General features: G+C 39.3%; 1 protein-coding gene across 13 annotated transcripts in view; it reads left to right on the forward strand.

Annotated features, from left to right (window-relative positions):
• The window catches only part of USP54 (ubiquitin specific peptidase 54), a 109,886-nt gene that overhangs the window by 79,601 nt on the left and 15,154 nt on the right, over positions 1 to 15,131 (forward strand). For 9 of the 13 annotated variants that reach the window (XM_025049424.1, XM_025049432.1, XM_025049435.1 and 6 more), the window contains 9 exons: positions 132 to 281; positions 1,841 to 2,009; positions 3,340 to 3,510; positions 6,032 to 6,163; positions 6,340 to 6,720; positions 6,952 to 7,183; positions 8,113 to 8,246; positions 11,678 to 11,845; positions 14,198 to 14,332. In XM_025049424.1, the coding sequence (XP_024905192.1) occupies positions 132 to 281; positions 1,841 to 2,009; positions 3,340 to 3,510; positions 6,032 to 6,163; positions 6,340 to 6,720; positions 6,952 to 7,183; positions 8,113 to 8,246; positions 11,678 to 11,845; positions 14,198 to 14,332 (1,672 nt within the window). The remainder of the gene's footprint in view (positions 1 to 131; positions 282 to 1,840; positions 2,010 to 3,339; positions 3,511 to 6,031; positions 6,164 to 6,339; positions 6,721 to 6,951; positions 7,184 to 8,112; positions 8,247 to 11,677; positions 11,846 to 14,197; positions 14,333 to 15,131) is intronic. The other 4 variants (XM_025049430.1, XM_025049431.1, XM_015592284.2 and 1 more) reach the window with 4 other exon arrangements.

The following is a 15,131-nucleotide window of genomic DNA, read 5'->3' on the forward strand; positions in this document are numbered from 1 at the left end:
AAAAAAAAAAATCTTAGACTTATGGGCAGACAGGCAAGTCAGTACCTTAAGAAATGATGGAGTTTGCTCTGAGGTGATGTGAGAAGGGTTGACTATGTCACTGTTCTGTCCTTTCTCTTCTTTCCTCACAGCTGTTCTTCAGAGTGACAGATGACCGGGCCAAGCAGTCTGAACTGTACTTAGTAGGAATGATCTGTTACTATGGCAAACATTATTCTACATTCTTTTTCCAAACAAAGATTCGCAAATGGATGTATTTTGATGATGCTCATGTCAAGGAGGTAGGAATATTCGTGTCCTTCTTGAAGTGTTTGGTGACTACAACAAAAAACTAAGGATAATTATTTGTCTTCAGTGTTTCATTTCATAATTTTAATGTCTGCCTGCCTATCTATTGAATTTATGAGAGCATCAGTCTTCCCCAGTGGATGGCAAGTTCCTTTAGGACAGGATGAATCTATCTTCTATTATTTTCTCTGAATGCCGTCATAAAGCTTTCAGCACAGTTCTGTATTTATAGCTGACAAAGTGTTTTTTTTTTTTAATGTGTTAATTGGTTGATTTGAGTGATAACAATCTAATGCCTCAAATTAGGTTATAAGGTTAGCACAAAATTCAGGATTACGAATCTTAAAATTATTAGTGGGTAATACTTTGTTTCAGGGCTGCTATAAATTATTCTCTGATTATTATCTCCCTGAAATGCCCTCTCACAGATTTTTCAGATGAGGCTATAATGATATTTAAAGCTGGAAATTTGGTATTATCTAAACTACAGAATCCGTGGATGAAGTAGTTTAGGTGATCTGCATGAGTTAGGAAGCCTCTTGTGATTCGGTTAGCAGCTATTAGCCTGCTTAGACAACAATCTACACCAATCCACGGACCTTAAGCAGCGTCTTCCAGAAATAGTAGTCTTTGTCAGAGTCTCTAATTCTCTTCTTCATCTCTTTTCTGCCGTTGTAATTTGGGCGACATATAAATTCTTTGAGCTTTATATTTTTTATTTGAAAAATAATACCCAGCTTATAAAATATTTAATAAGAATTGTAAAGAGCATACAAATGCATTTTAGTTAAAATAATGATAACTCAGTTATAAATTTACTGAACATTTATTACGAAATAAGAACTATGCTAATTGGCTGACTCTAAGAGCACTCCATCGAAGAATGTGACTGATTAAGCTTAATAGAGGGTGACTTTGAGGATTTGATTGCATTGTTGTTTCCATGGCTATTCAGTTACTCTTTTCCACTGCCATGGCAGGTTGTATTTAGCACAAAGCTAAGGCCAAGAGGTTCAGCTGTCTATTCTAAGCAGTTTGACATTTTATGTCCTGCCATATGTGAACTCTGAAATGGAATGTCATTTATTCTCAGGCAGTCTGTGAGAGAGTTTCTGTTGGCTCTTTAGCTTCATAAAAGTGATTTTGATATTTAGGTGAAAATTATAGAAATGCAAATTTTAAGCAAGGGCTTTAATTTGATGTCTGTGAAAAGAAATTGATCACCAAGGCAGCTGAAGTCCCCTCACATAGCACATTCACCTTTGAGAACTTTTGTTCATCTTTTACAATTGAATTGATGTTTCATGGGACTAGATATAATTTTATTCATCATTACTATTTCTTATAGGGTTTTAATGCTTTCTAAAAGGATTTAACAAAAGAAGATTTAACAAAAAGTTTGTTAAGTTTAGATTTAAGATATTTTGCTGTCTCTTTACCTGAATCTTGTCTTTTCATCTTATGTTCTTTAGAAAAACAGAACAGGAAGGTATGTTTTGAACAGTGGATACAAAGTATACTTGTCATGTTCTTCTGATTGTTTCTGGTTCAGATTGGGCCCAAATGGAAGGATGTGGTGACCAAATGCATCAAGGGGCATTATCAGCCTTTGCTGCTGCTTTATGCAGACCCCCAGGGTACCCCAGTGTCCACCCAAGACCTGCCTCCCCAAGTCGAGTTCCAGTCATACAGCAGGACGTGCTACGATAGTGAAGATTCAGGTGAGCAGCCTAGCTCTGACCTCCACCTTTCCTTCAACAATGTGATCACTGGATATTTGAGACTCATACTTCATCATGAGCCTAGCACGTAGCCTAGGTTGGAGAAAGAAGATCCATTATAGATAAGAAAGAAATGCCAACTAATGCTGAAGCCCAGCTTGTGCCAGGCTGTCTCCTTCAGCCTCCAAGAATGCGTTGCCTACATCACGAGGCCCCAATTCAAAAGTATGGGGGAAATTATGTTGATTTAGACTAAGATAGTAAGTTCGTAAGGGAAATCTCAGATTTTAACCTTCAAATATTGGTAGAGATGACTGATTCTTACTAGCAATTTAACAGTGACTTAAGAAGTTGTGAAGACCAAGAAAAATGATATGAGTTACTGCTAGTCTTAATGTTAGGGAGGAAAGATTTTTATTTAAAAATCCAAGTGCAGTATTGATATTCCTCAGTTTATGAATCAATTGTTCACTTCTAATTCAGTTGTTTGGAACTTTTAAAATTATGCTTTTCTATAGAAACAATGTGCAGTTTGGTGGCTAAAATCTCAGGTTAGCCCACAGAAGCTCACAACACATTAGAAATATAATGGTTTTGGCTTGATGTCCGAAAAGGAGGAGAAAGAAATGTTCTTTTCTACTTCTAGATCTAGGCTGGCCCTGAGTATAATTTTGAAAGAGAAGACACTTTTTTTTTTTAGAATCTTTTTCCCTCCCTTTTGTACCTCCCTCCTGCTTGTTCACCAGTGTTCTTCCCACCTTTGTAACCCCACCCATACCTGCTCTACTCCCTTCAATCAAACACCATTTCCATTGTTGTTCTTATCTCTACTAGGTGTTCAGAGGAAAATAGTCTGATTGAACTAATTTACACTCAAGTATAAATAACAGCCCCATAATTTCTCAGAGATATTAAAAATGCTTATAATATTAAAGTGACATATCTGGCAGTATAGGAAAAAAGTTAAGGGTTAGGGGTTATGTATGCCAGGTCGGCCTGGGACTCTTCATCTAAGTAGATCTTACTTTTCACAACTTTTTCCTTTCTTCCACTTTTCCCCCATAGGTTTTCTAAAAGCCCCACAGTTTTTGACAGTGGCAGGCAAAGTGAGGGCTTCAGCAAGGTAGGGGCAGGAGCGGGAGGAATTGTTTGTGTGTCTGGGTTATCTGGAAGTTGGGCGTTGGGAAGAATGGCTCTGGTATATCCTCACCCTTGCATCTAGGAAGTTCTTGCCTTATGGACCTTTGTTGCCATCCAGCTCTTTGCCCCTCTCTATCACTGTCCTTCTCTCTTTCCTCACTTTTGTATATGTGTCTCCTCCTTCCCTCAGGGAGGGAGCCCTCCATCTCAAGTGATACCCGAACAGATTCTTCAACGGAGAGCTATCCCTACAAACACTCCCACCATGAGTCTGTGGTCAGTCACTTCTCTTCTGATTCTCAGGGGACAGTCATCTATAATGTAGAGAATGATTCCACGTCTCAGAGCAGTCGGGACACAGGTAGGGACTTATGCAGTGAATCCTGCTTGCATGATTCAGTTCCTGCATGTAGGGTTTCTCAAGAAAAAGAAACTGGTGTGAGTCAGAAATGTCTATCATGCAAAGGGAGAAAGGCACAGAACTTGGGTAATTGAGTGGGATCAAAAAAAGCAACACAATTCTGAATGAATGATGATGGTCCATTGCATATATTCCTGTCCCCAGCAGCATGTTAGTAAGGACCATTGTAACGTGATTATCAATGTGATTATTTATTCTGAAATCTGCTTTTCTCTTGCTATGCTCTTGATCCCTGTCCTTCTCGTAATACCCCATTAAATTCTTGTGGTCTTGCACTTCGTCATGTTCTGAGGCCAGACTTTGTCCCAAGTGAAGGGCTTTAAGAGAAGGCACATATTATGAACAGGGACACCTGCTCATTATGGGCAAGGGACACTTGCTAGGCTTCCTAAAGGACAGAGACACCAAAGAGTAAAAGCTAGCCTGTTTGTTATTGTGAGTTCCATTCAGAGAACATGCTTAAATTGTTCTGTTATTCTATAGGAAAGTGTGCTTGTGTCAGTAAAAGAAATCAATACTGGGCATAAAAGGAAGAATAGTGAGTGACTGACTGCTGAGATGAAAAGTTCATCACCTAAAACATACAACAATGCCCATACTCTTAGAGACTTGGGAATTAGTGAGCTCATGGCTTCAGATTGGTGGTTTTATACTCTGTGCATGTTTTTTTTTTTTTAATAAAGAATTTCAAACATATTCAGAAGTATACAGAATAGTATACTGCCCCTCCATGTACCCATGACCTAGTTTAAATAATTATAACTCATGACCAATCTATTTTTATCTGTACTTCTACCCGCTTCTCCTACTCCTAGATTATTTTGAAGCAAATCCCTTTTTGCTTCAAAATATCACCTTTTTTCAAAATATTTTAGTATGTACCTAATATATAAGAAATCATTTTTTAAACATACCATTATCACATTTAAAGTATTAACAATAATTCCTTAAAACCACTAAATAACCAATGAGTGTTCAAATATCCAATTATCATATAAATGTCATAATTTTTTAACGGTTTGTTTGAGAATCCAAATGAGGTCTACACATCGTGATGGGTTAATAAGTCTTTTGCTTTTCTTTTAATCTGTAGGTTTCTCTTCTGTTTTTTCCTTGCAGTTTATTGTCGAAGAACTAGGTTGTTTGTCCTATAGATTCCCCACATGCTAAATTTTGCTGATTGTGTTCCTATGGTAAACTTTAGCATGTTTCTCTGTGATCTGTATTTCTTGTAAATCGGTGGTTGGATCTAGAGGTTTGGTCAGATGCATGTTGGATTACTTTTGATGACTATTGCATAGATGACTACTGCAAAGTAGTTCTGAAACTGAACCAGAGAGAAGCTAAGTCAGAGGATAAATAAGGCATTTCCCAGGAGAGTCAGGTTTATGTTAAGGGCTTGTGAATGGCTGGAGGTGGGGGAGCATACCCCCATTAGTTTCACATTTGTAGGTCTTATAGCTCCAAGTGATTTATTTCCTCCTTTCTTAAATCTTTCCTATGGGTCCAGAGGTAGCAAAGGATCAGATAAAAGCAAAAAAAGATTGTATTGCGAATTGATCAAAAATATGTAACTATATCATATGTTGTTGATACTTGAATATGTACCAGGATTTTCATGTACTAACATATGAGAACAAATTTCTGTTAACTCTCGGTGCATTTGAGAACCTAGGGGATTTTCCCTAAGCTTGTCTTCCAATTTAATTCAGTTGCTTAATTCACCTCTGGCCTCTAGTACCCTAGATGATTATATCCTTTAGAATCTGATCTTTGCTGTCAAATCATACTCATACATTCACATGTGCTGGGCATGAAGCCAGGCAAGTTACATAAAAGCCCAGATCTTCTGGGTTTCCCAGCAGTTAGTATATTGAGGCATAATCTCTGGGTGAAGCCAAATTTGGTAGAGCATGATTGGAGATTAGAATGAAAATTATGCAAAGTTCCAATGTTCTTTTAAATGATTTACATGTAAGGAAGGTTTAGAACTGGGTCTTAAAGTCATACACAATCAGACTCTTATGGACAAAGGCTTGGATAATACTAAAGGTAATAAAAATTAGACTTTACTTGGTATGTGTTGCTAAATAAATCTCTTATTCACGAGAGTAAAAATATGACATTTTCATACAATCTTTAAAACTTTTATGTTTTAAAAATTACCAAGTAATGTGTCCTTCGGGTCACAGAGAAAGATTATGAGTGGGATTGAGATTGGCAATTATTCAGGAGACATTATAAATTTGGAAGCTTTCATTAACTACTTGAGCTTCTTCGCATTTATCTATTGAGAGGCTCCTGATACACTTAAGTCAGATAGCCTTTGCCCCTACAGTTTCCAATCCATGGCTACACTAAATTTGTGGCACTGCTGTGAATCCCAAAGGGAGACTAGGGTCTCAAGAAGATGGAGGTCAGTCTCAGATATCAGCTTACCCCCATTTTCTTGTTCTTTCAGGACACCTGACTGATAGTGAATGTAATCAGAAACTCACATCCAAGAAAGGGTCTCTGATAGAGCGCAAGAGGAGCTCTGGCCGGGTTAGGAGGAAAGGTGATGAGCCACAGGCCTCAGGGTACCACAGTGAAGGCAAGACACTCTGCATTGATTCTCTTTCCTTATTCTCTCTGTCAGACTTTTGTTATACTTCACATTGTGGCTTCTCCATTCTGCTCAAAGGGCTGTCCTTGTTTTCTTGACTTTGGAGTCTGGGCATCCATGAGCATTTTAAACATTTATATTTGTTTCATTCTTTCTGATTTTAGGAGAAACACTGAAAGAGAAGCAGGCTCCTAGGAATGCCTCTAAAACATCCGGCAGCACCAACAGGCTAAGGGATTTTAAAGAGACAGTCAGCAATATGATCCATAACAGACCATCCCTGGCTTCTCAGACCAACCAAGGATCACCTTGTGTGGGGAGAGGAGGAGACCAGACTGACAAAAAACCTCCTAAGAACCTGCCTTTACACGCTCGAGACTGGGAAGTAGAGAGTACCAGCAGTGAGTCAAAATCCAGTTCTTCTAGCAAGTATCGTCCAACATGGAGACCCAAACGAGAGTCTCTGAATATTGACAGTATCTTTAGTAAGGACAAAAGGAAGCACTGTGGCTATACCCAGCTTAGCCCATTTTCTGAGGATTCAGGTGAGAAGATAATTAGGAAAGAATTGAGCTTTTGAATAAAGTTGACTTACGTATTTAAAAAACCTGGGTTTTCTGGTAGACTTGGCAAGGTATGTTTTTACCCTTGAATAGGGTCTTTTGGGGATTTAAGTTCAGTAAATGAGTAGCTGGACTGAGATGTTAATTATGTCTTCATTTGAGGCAAATGCTAAATCTACCTCCTTTTTCATACTTGTCCTTTGACTGGGATAGCTAAAGAATTTACACCAGATGAACTAAGCAAGCCACCTACTTATGACTTTAAAAGTGGTGGATCAAGCTCCCAGTACAAGCCCTGGGGCTCAGCACGGCCAGGCTCTCACCTATTAGAGCAGCACCCTTGCTTAATTCAGCGGATGGAATCTGGATATGAGAGCAGTGAGAGGAACAGCAACAGCCCTGTCAGCCTGGATGCAGCCCTGCCTGAGAGCTCGAATGTCTGCAGGTATTGTTTGCCTTTTGAATAGCAGCATTATCTCTTGCAGCCGTGTGAGCCACCAAGAGGCTTTTTAACTCAGACAAGTGGATAGGTGGACTTTATTACCATCTTGTGAGCAAGTGAAGGATTGTGCTCTATCAATTTTCTATGGCAACAGCCCCCTCTGCTGGAAGAAAGAGCAAAGGCATTTGAGAAAGGAGAGACAACTTTTAAGTACTATGTATAAAATAATTTAGTAAATAATTATCAATGAAAGAATAAATCAGTGAATCAAAAGTTATATAGCCCTAAGCTCAGAGAGAAAACCCAATTGTTATTTATCCTTGTCTTTCATTTTAGGCTAGATTCTTTTTCTTTTTTAAGGGTCACTGAGGGCCCTGTATTTTATGAATCCAAGGATATTTATAATTCCATAAGATAACAATGACAGTTTAATAGTGCTCATTGCACCCTGTCCATAGGGCCCAGTTTCCTTTATAAACTTCAGATCTTCATACATTGTTTTTACTGAGTTGCCACAGAGGCAAGTTTCCTAATAGTACATAACTTCTTTGAAAGGAATGATTATATTTTCTACAAGAGTGATAACCACATCCTCATACTTTCCCACTGTTCTTACCTGGCCACGGGACCCTATTCAACTTTACACATGAGAAGATGCTACAAAGGCATAAGAAAGGAAGGCAATCCATATTAGAGCATATATTTGTTAATTAAATAAATTTTGTGCCAGACACTATGCTAGATGCACAAAATGTGAATGAGGTGAGATAAGATAATCAAATGAATGGGCGTTTCAATTTTTCAGAAGTAGTCTAGCAGATACTTTATAGTAGTTCAATGGTTTGGTTTATTTTGAGGGAATTTTGTCCTAGGAATGTTGCTAGTTATATCCCTTTTGATGCTTTCATTACACTCTGGTTTCTCTTTTGAAGGGATCCAAGTGTTAAGAGATCAGCTGGGTTGGCACCTTCCTGGCGTCATATCCCAAAGTCTCACAGCAGTAGCATCCTGGAGGCAGACTCCACAGCATCCAGGAGTGTCTGGAGGAAGAATCAGCCCCTTTCGGGTAAGCAATAGGACAATAGATTTGGAGGACTGGATTTGACTGCCAGTTTTGTTGGGGAGACAGCCCTACCTGGGGACATTTGAAATTAGAGGGCAGTTGCACTTTGAGTATTCCATCAGAATGTAAACGTGGAGGCATTTGAGCTGCTCCATCTTTGGATTTGTCTATTTATTGTTCTCCATCATGGCTTGCTTGATCGGTCCTTTCTACCTTGGAGACAACCCTGTGGGAGCAAGAAGGAACAAAAATATGGTTGGTGAACAGTGTCAGTAGCACCTACATTCCTCAGAAGAATAAGTCCTAGGCCTTTTTTTGGTGTAGAGGCAGCCTCATGTGAATGGATTTCTTATCGTTTAGTACTATGAATTGAGATAATGAAGGGAGACATGTGGACTAACTATAGGCAAAAATAGGAAATAATCAGGTCAAACCTACCCCCAACCCTGCCACTATGTCCTGTCCAGTATTTCTTTTTGTTTTCCCTCATTGAGTGTGTCTTTCATCCTCCCTCTCCCTCCTTCTCAAAACATGCTGTCAAAGAATGATCCGACTCTTTCATACTAAATGTAAGTGACTGAAATAGTTTAAAGCATGCTTTCTCTAAGAGAAACTAGTATTTAACAAGTCCAAGTCTAAAGATAAAGGAATACTGAAGTTTTAGGTAGAGATTTGAGGTAGTCGTAGGTTTTAGATCCTTTTTGCATTCTTCTCACAACACACATATATACTTCTAGTGCACATTCCACTTAAGTAGAGACTCAGTCCAAATGGGTCAAAATAAATCCTTTACTTAGAGCCAAAAATTGAGGTGATATCTAGGCAGTCTCCCCAACATGGAGACTTTTTTCTTTCCTTTTTATTTTCGCATTGGATAAAATTTATATATAGCTATACGTAACAGGCTTTTACAATGTACCCAGTTTAGTCTCACATTTGCTGAGGCCCTAAGCCAGTAGATATTACCTCCCAAACTGAGATGTGAGATGGTTATACAGAACTAATAAAAGAAGGTTCCAAAATAACAGTGTTTTGACTCATTACCCCTTCACTTGCATTGAGGGTATAAAAGAGTCAGGAATTTGGAGATTAAAGGAGAATTTTTAGTGAAAAGTATTGGTAAATCCTACCCACTCTGCCTTTAAGTAAGGATATGGGGCATCTGCCTGTTTCACATCAAGTCTAGAGGGAAGGGCTTTAAGGAGACCAGTCAGAGAGCTTAAATGTTTCCTCTGTAGTTTGAGCAACACAGTGGCTCGGGGTCTAACTTATACTCCAGAAATCTAGAGTGTGAGAATAGTTGGCTAGCTCTTGACAGTGGAACTAGGGACAGTATGCTACATGGGTAGCCAACACCCTCAGAGCATGTTTAGAGAAAGGAGAAACAGGTGTCTTCCATGGACCAGAGGCAAGCTGCTTGCATGGCATACCTGGCATAGGTGTGTTAGACTTTGACTACCTGATCCATGTGAAGGGTCAAGTGAATTGCTAGACTCTCAGGAGAAGGAGGAGAAAGCAACATGCAGAGGAAAGATTCCAATAATTGTTGGAGGGTCTACAAAGAACCTGTATGGGCATCATGACAGAGAAAGCATCAGATTTTCAGTCCCTCTCTGATGCCTACTCCTGATGACATGAGTGTGTCTGCCCCTTTTTCTCTTTCTTCCCTTTGCCCCTCAGCTATGGTTATCAGGGAGTCTTTTTTTTGATGCCTGGGAGAAGGTAGTGAGTATATAGTATTGTTTAGTCTTCCGAGGAGTTCTGGAAGCTACTAACTTAGAGATCGACCTCATGTGAAGGATGTGTTTCATCCCTTTTTTCTGGTCTTTTAGATCAGTTGTGAGTATGGTGTGTTAGGGCAGAAACCTAACTATGCTCTGTTTTAATGAGCTTCTGGATGTAGATCTGTGGCTAGCTTACTAGACAGAATACTATGTTCCAGCCCATAGAGATGAGACCAGGAACATTTCTTCTCTGACCACTAACTCTCTTGATAGCCACTGAAAGTTCTTAGAAGTAGCTGAAATGGAGGTTTGCAGCAGTAATAAAAAGGCATGAACTCTTTTAGGTATGAGTGTGATAGGTTGCTGCCATCTGGCAGAGCAGAACAATGCCTCTAGAAGCAGTATCTGAAATCCTGGGCTGGAAAAGGTTATAGTTAGAAACCGTGGAATAAAATCGTGTTTCCTAATGAAGTTATATATTTGGTTTATTTCCCACATTTCAATTTATTTTTTGTTGACTAACATTGCATTGAGAAATTTAAGGTCATACATGAGCCTACTCCCCCTTCTCTTTTATTCAGATAAGCAATATTTTTCCAGCACACTGAAGACTAAGTCCCATGATTTCTCTAATTGTCCTAATTCTGGACTGGCTGGATAGAATTCACCAACAGGATTCCTTAACTGGTAAAAGATACTTAGCAAATTACAACAAATTTCTCACACACCGTACTACTCTACCATCCTCTTTGTTTGATAAACCCTACATATGCCTTACAATTTGATCGAATCATTTTAGTCTGGCACAGAACAAATATTTTTATCTGGTGACTTTGATACTCTTTTAAAAAATTACAGAAGTAAAATAAATGCAACAATTTGGTAACCCATCCTTTGCCTCTTCGAATTGAAAGTACCAGTGTTACAATTATGGTATATATCTTTCTACACCTTTTTCTAGGCTTATACAAGTATGTAGATAAGTTTATTACTACCATTTTTTAAAAAATAACATGAAGCTATACTATAGATATTATTCTGTCACTTGATTTTTTTGCTTAATATAAAGGACATACTTTTAGATTTATTTGGTTCCATCTGTGAACACTGATACAATTAAATTTTTACTACTATGGACATTTTATAAACTCATTAACGAGATGGTGGAAATTAAGGATGAGAAACTGACTTGCTTGAAGCTTCCCAATGAGTCAGTGGCAGCACATGGTAGAGAATGCCCCCTAATGATTAATAGCATGGATTATTAATTTAACCTGTTTGACTTTAATTTAGCTCTATCGTGTACCAATTGTGTTACCCTGGGCAAGTTATTTACCTTCCTTGTGACTCAGTTTCTTCCAAAATGTGGGCAATAATAGTATTTACTTCATAGGTTGTTGTGAGAATTAAGTATAATATATGTAAAAGTGCTTAAGACTGTGCCTGTCACACAGTAGATGTTCAACAAATGTTAGATGTCATGTTGTTATTATTGTTATAAAACATTCAATAAATATTATTATTATTTTATTTTTTTCATGGTTCAGGTCTCACCCTGAATCTGATATGGCAAAACATGAACTCCAAATTGAAGCCAAGAGTTCCAAAGGAGAAGCATTCCACTACAGTGTAGTGGCTGTAACTGCAGCAGGCGCTTTGTGTTGGTTTTGGAAATGTGGTAACTTTTCTTCTCCCTTGTTTATATTCCAGGTGGGGAGATATCTTCCAAAAGTGAACTGGATGAATTGCAGGAGGAGGTGGCCAGGAGGGCCCAGGAACAGGAACTTCGAAGGAAACGGGAGAAGGAATTAGAGGCAGCTAAAGGGTTTAACCCTCATCCCAGCCGCTTTATGGACTTGGATGAACTGCAGAATCAGGGTAATTGTTGTGAGGATTAAGTTGTGGGTAATAGGGACAGAGAAAGGGGGAAGAAAAAAATATTCAACTTCTTGTCTTCACTTGAGCAAAGTTACATTTTATCTTAATTCAGCCATTTTAGTGAGAGCTAGTTGCAGTAGGAGGTAACAGGACTATTGATTAGAGACAGACACTGATTTTGGGCCTATCTATTAAAAGCCTATAGATTAGATATTGTATATTGTTCACGAAAAATATTTTCCATGAACATCTATAGATGGTATAAATAAAACTAGTAACAATTCAGAAACAGCAGAACAGGGCAGTGAGGGAGCCACACTGACAGTGAGGGCAATTCTACTTGCTAGGCAGAAACGTACCCTCGAGATCTCCCACCTCAGGGAAATCTCAGGTAAAGAGGAAGTAGATCCACCAAACAGGTTCTAAGAACACAGAACCTGAATGCCTTTTGATCTTCTGATGATTTATTTCCGATAATCATATAATTTTCAGGGACTTAAGCTTGCTCAACTGCCTCACGTTAGTCACTTTTTTTCTTCAATTGCTTTAGGATGTCATTTTGTACCAGAAGAGATTAGCCTTCAAAATAGGAATTCAAAAAAAGCAGAGATATCTACCTTAAATAGTCCCTGAAACCTACATCTCCATTGTTGAATTTATTATTCTCATTATTCAGAATCCCTGCATGTAACAAATTGTGCTAAAGCAGTGTAAAGAATAAGAGTCAATGCTATTTTGGGTGGCTGCTTTCTATTGATCACTTCTCTCTTTTTATCAACACATAGAGAAATTTCATGGGCTAATTTGGGGGCTATTTGGGGACCACTTTTCTCCTCTAATCCTACAGTCTTTTGATTCAGGGCAATTGTTGACTTATATTTTCCTGAGGCATTGTATTTATTTCCAAATTAGTTTTAAATTCCTAATTCCTTAGCTTTCTCTAGCCACCATCTCTGATTAGAAAGTTTGTATAGAGTCAATTGGTTTTAAATATTTTGAAAAATCTTCAGGCCTAGAGGGTGAGGAGACTGCTTCTCTAGAGCTGGCATAGAACCTGATTGCCAGGTTCTTCAGAACCAACTTGCTATTTCCACTGCCTTCCCATTGCTCTCCAAAAGCCATGGTGAATTAGGGAGTGAATGTTAGGGGTATGGAAGAGCCTTTCTTATGATGTACAATTGGAGGTAAGATGGGGACATTATGGGAAAAATGATTCCAACACTTTTTTGTGTGTGTGTTTGAGCTTGGGAAAATTCACCAATATCCACAATTGTAGGTGAACTTCCATTATGGCTTCCTACCAATTTATAGTTATGAATGAGTAAAAGACAAGGGGCTACATAAACTTGAGGATTCTTTTACAAAAGATGCCCTTATAGTACTTTCTTGCTTTTTCATCCTGCACTGTTCTGGACTCTCCTACACCTGCTCTGGCATACATTCACCTTCAGGGGAGGAAGGACTATCTCATGCTCATTGTATGGGAAGGTGATTCTTTTGCGGTAGGTTTGGTGAACAAGGGCATGATAAAAGTAAATACTTAGCAGTGCTGAAGAAAGGTATGTGCACGCAAACCAACAACAAAGGCAGTTCAACAGATATATTGAGGTTAGGAATTGTAGATCACCTGTGCCCAAGAGGTATACTGATTTTCCAGTGGAGGGTGGTGCAGAGGACTATGGCTTGATGTAGAAAAGAAGTGTTACAGATGGCTTTCCACAGAGTATGATGCCACTTTTGCCTTAACACAGCAGTGGAGGTCTCATTGGAGATCTGGGTATCCCGATACTGGTTGGCAAGATATATCTTGTTGCAATGTGAGAAAGCTGCTCAGTTCCAGGCATAAGAACCTGCCCTTCTGCTATAAACAATACTTTGTTCTTTCCTTGAGGGACCTCCTAAAACAGCAGTCCCCAACCTTTCTGGCACCAGAGACTGATGCTCCTATGAGAATCTAATGCCTGATGATCTGAGATAGAGCCGAGGCAGTGATGCTGGCGCTAGGGAGAGGCTGCAAATACAGATGAAGCTTCACTCCCTTGCCTGCCGCTGTGCTGCCTGGTTACAACAGGCCACAAACCGGTACCAGTCCTTAGCTCAGGGGTTGGGGACCCCTGTAAAAGGTCTTGCAGTTGGAATATGTGGTGGATGTGACAAGTTCTCTTTCATGGCCTTGGTAAGGTCTTAGTTAAGGCAAAAATTGATGTCTTACGTGTTTCAGAGAATCCTTAATAGCAGTGGACAGTTGGAATAAGGGTAGATCAAAGGCTCAGCAGCAAGGATCTATTGTGCACTGAAGGGAAACAACAGTACCTAGGAAAAGTTGGAACCAATTGTAATGAAAATGAAAAGTGCTGGCCCTTTCAGGGAGGAGTGACGGCTTTGAGAGGTCCCTGCAAGAGGCAGATTCAGTATTTGAAGAGTCGCTGCATCTGGAACAGAAAGGAGACTGTGCTGCAGCTTTGGCTCTCTGTAACGAAGCTATCTGTAAGTAACTCTAACCACCGTGGTTATGGCACATTTGATTAACTTTATAGTAGGTATTATTAGTGTCGCCACTCAGATGGGATAAAAACGGCTTTTATGTCTCCTCGCTCTCCCAAACTGAGACCCTTTAGCTATCTGTGCCCTTCAGATTTCTAAGTGTGCCAGGCGCTGTCACTGTGGCCTACGGATATTTACTGGAATAACAGGATCCCACAGATGATTATCCAGCCATGCCTACCTTCTTATCCCAAGATAAGTTAGACCTCAGATGTGGGGTTAGTCTGCTCTTTCTCTAGTCACTGACTAGTCAAGTGGAGCTTATGGCAGAAAGAAGTGAATAAATTGGCCGTGACTTCCCAGGCCTGTGACTTTGCACTGCATTTGATTCTTTATGTTTCTCCCCTGCTTTCCTGGTGTACCCTGTCATTCGGTTATAGAAAGGGACTAAGGCTTAGAATTCATATCTGGTTCTTAAATGTGACCCACAAGAAGCTGTGTTCTGTAAAAACAGATGCAGGTTTGGATCTTATTTCTGTTGGCCATTGGAAAAGGGGAGTTGGGAGCAGAATGTGGAGACCAGAGTCAGACAGGTCAGTTGCAAAGGACAACAAGAGTGGTAACCTCTAAAATGGAAGCACCAGTTTATCTTCCTGACTTATTTTAGTTTAGCTTTTTTGTTTTTTTGTTTTTTAAATTTGAATTAACCTGTTTGGCCTCCATGGCTTCCATGAATGTTTCTAATAGCCAGAGCCAGCTCTGTGCCCTGGACAGTGTATGCATGGTCCATGCCTTACATTCC

Source organism: Pteropus alecto, unplaced genomic scaffold, assembly GCF_000325575.1.
Source record: "Pteropus alecto unplaced genomic scaffold, ASM32557v1 scaffold155, whole genome shotgun sequence".
Classification (NCBI taxonomy): Eukaryota; Metazoa; Chordata; class Mammalia; order Chiroptera; family Pteropodidae; genus Pteropus; species Pteropus alecto.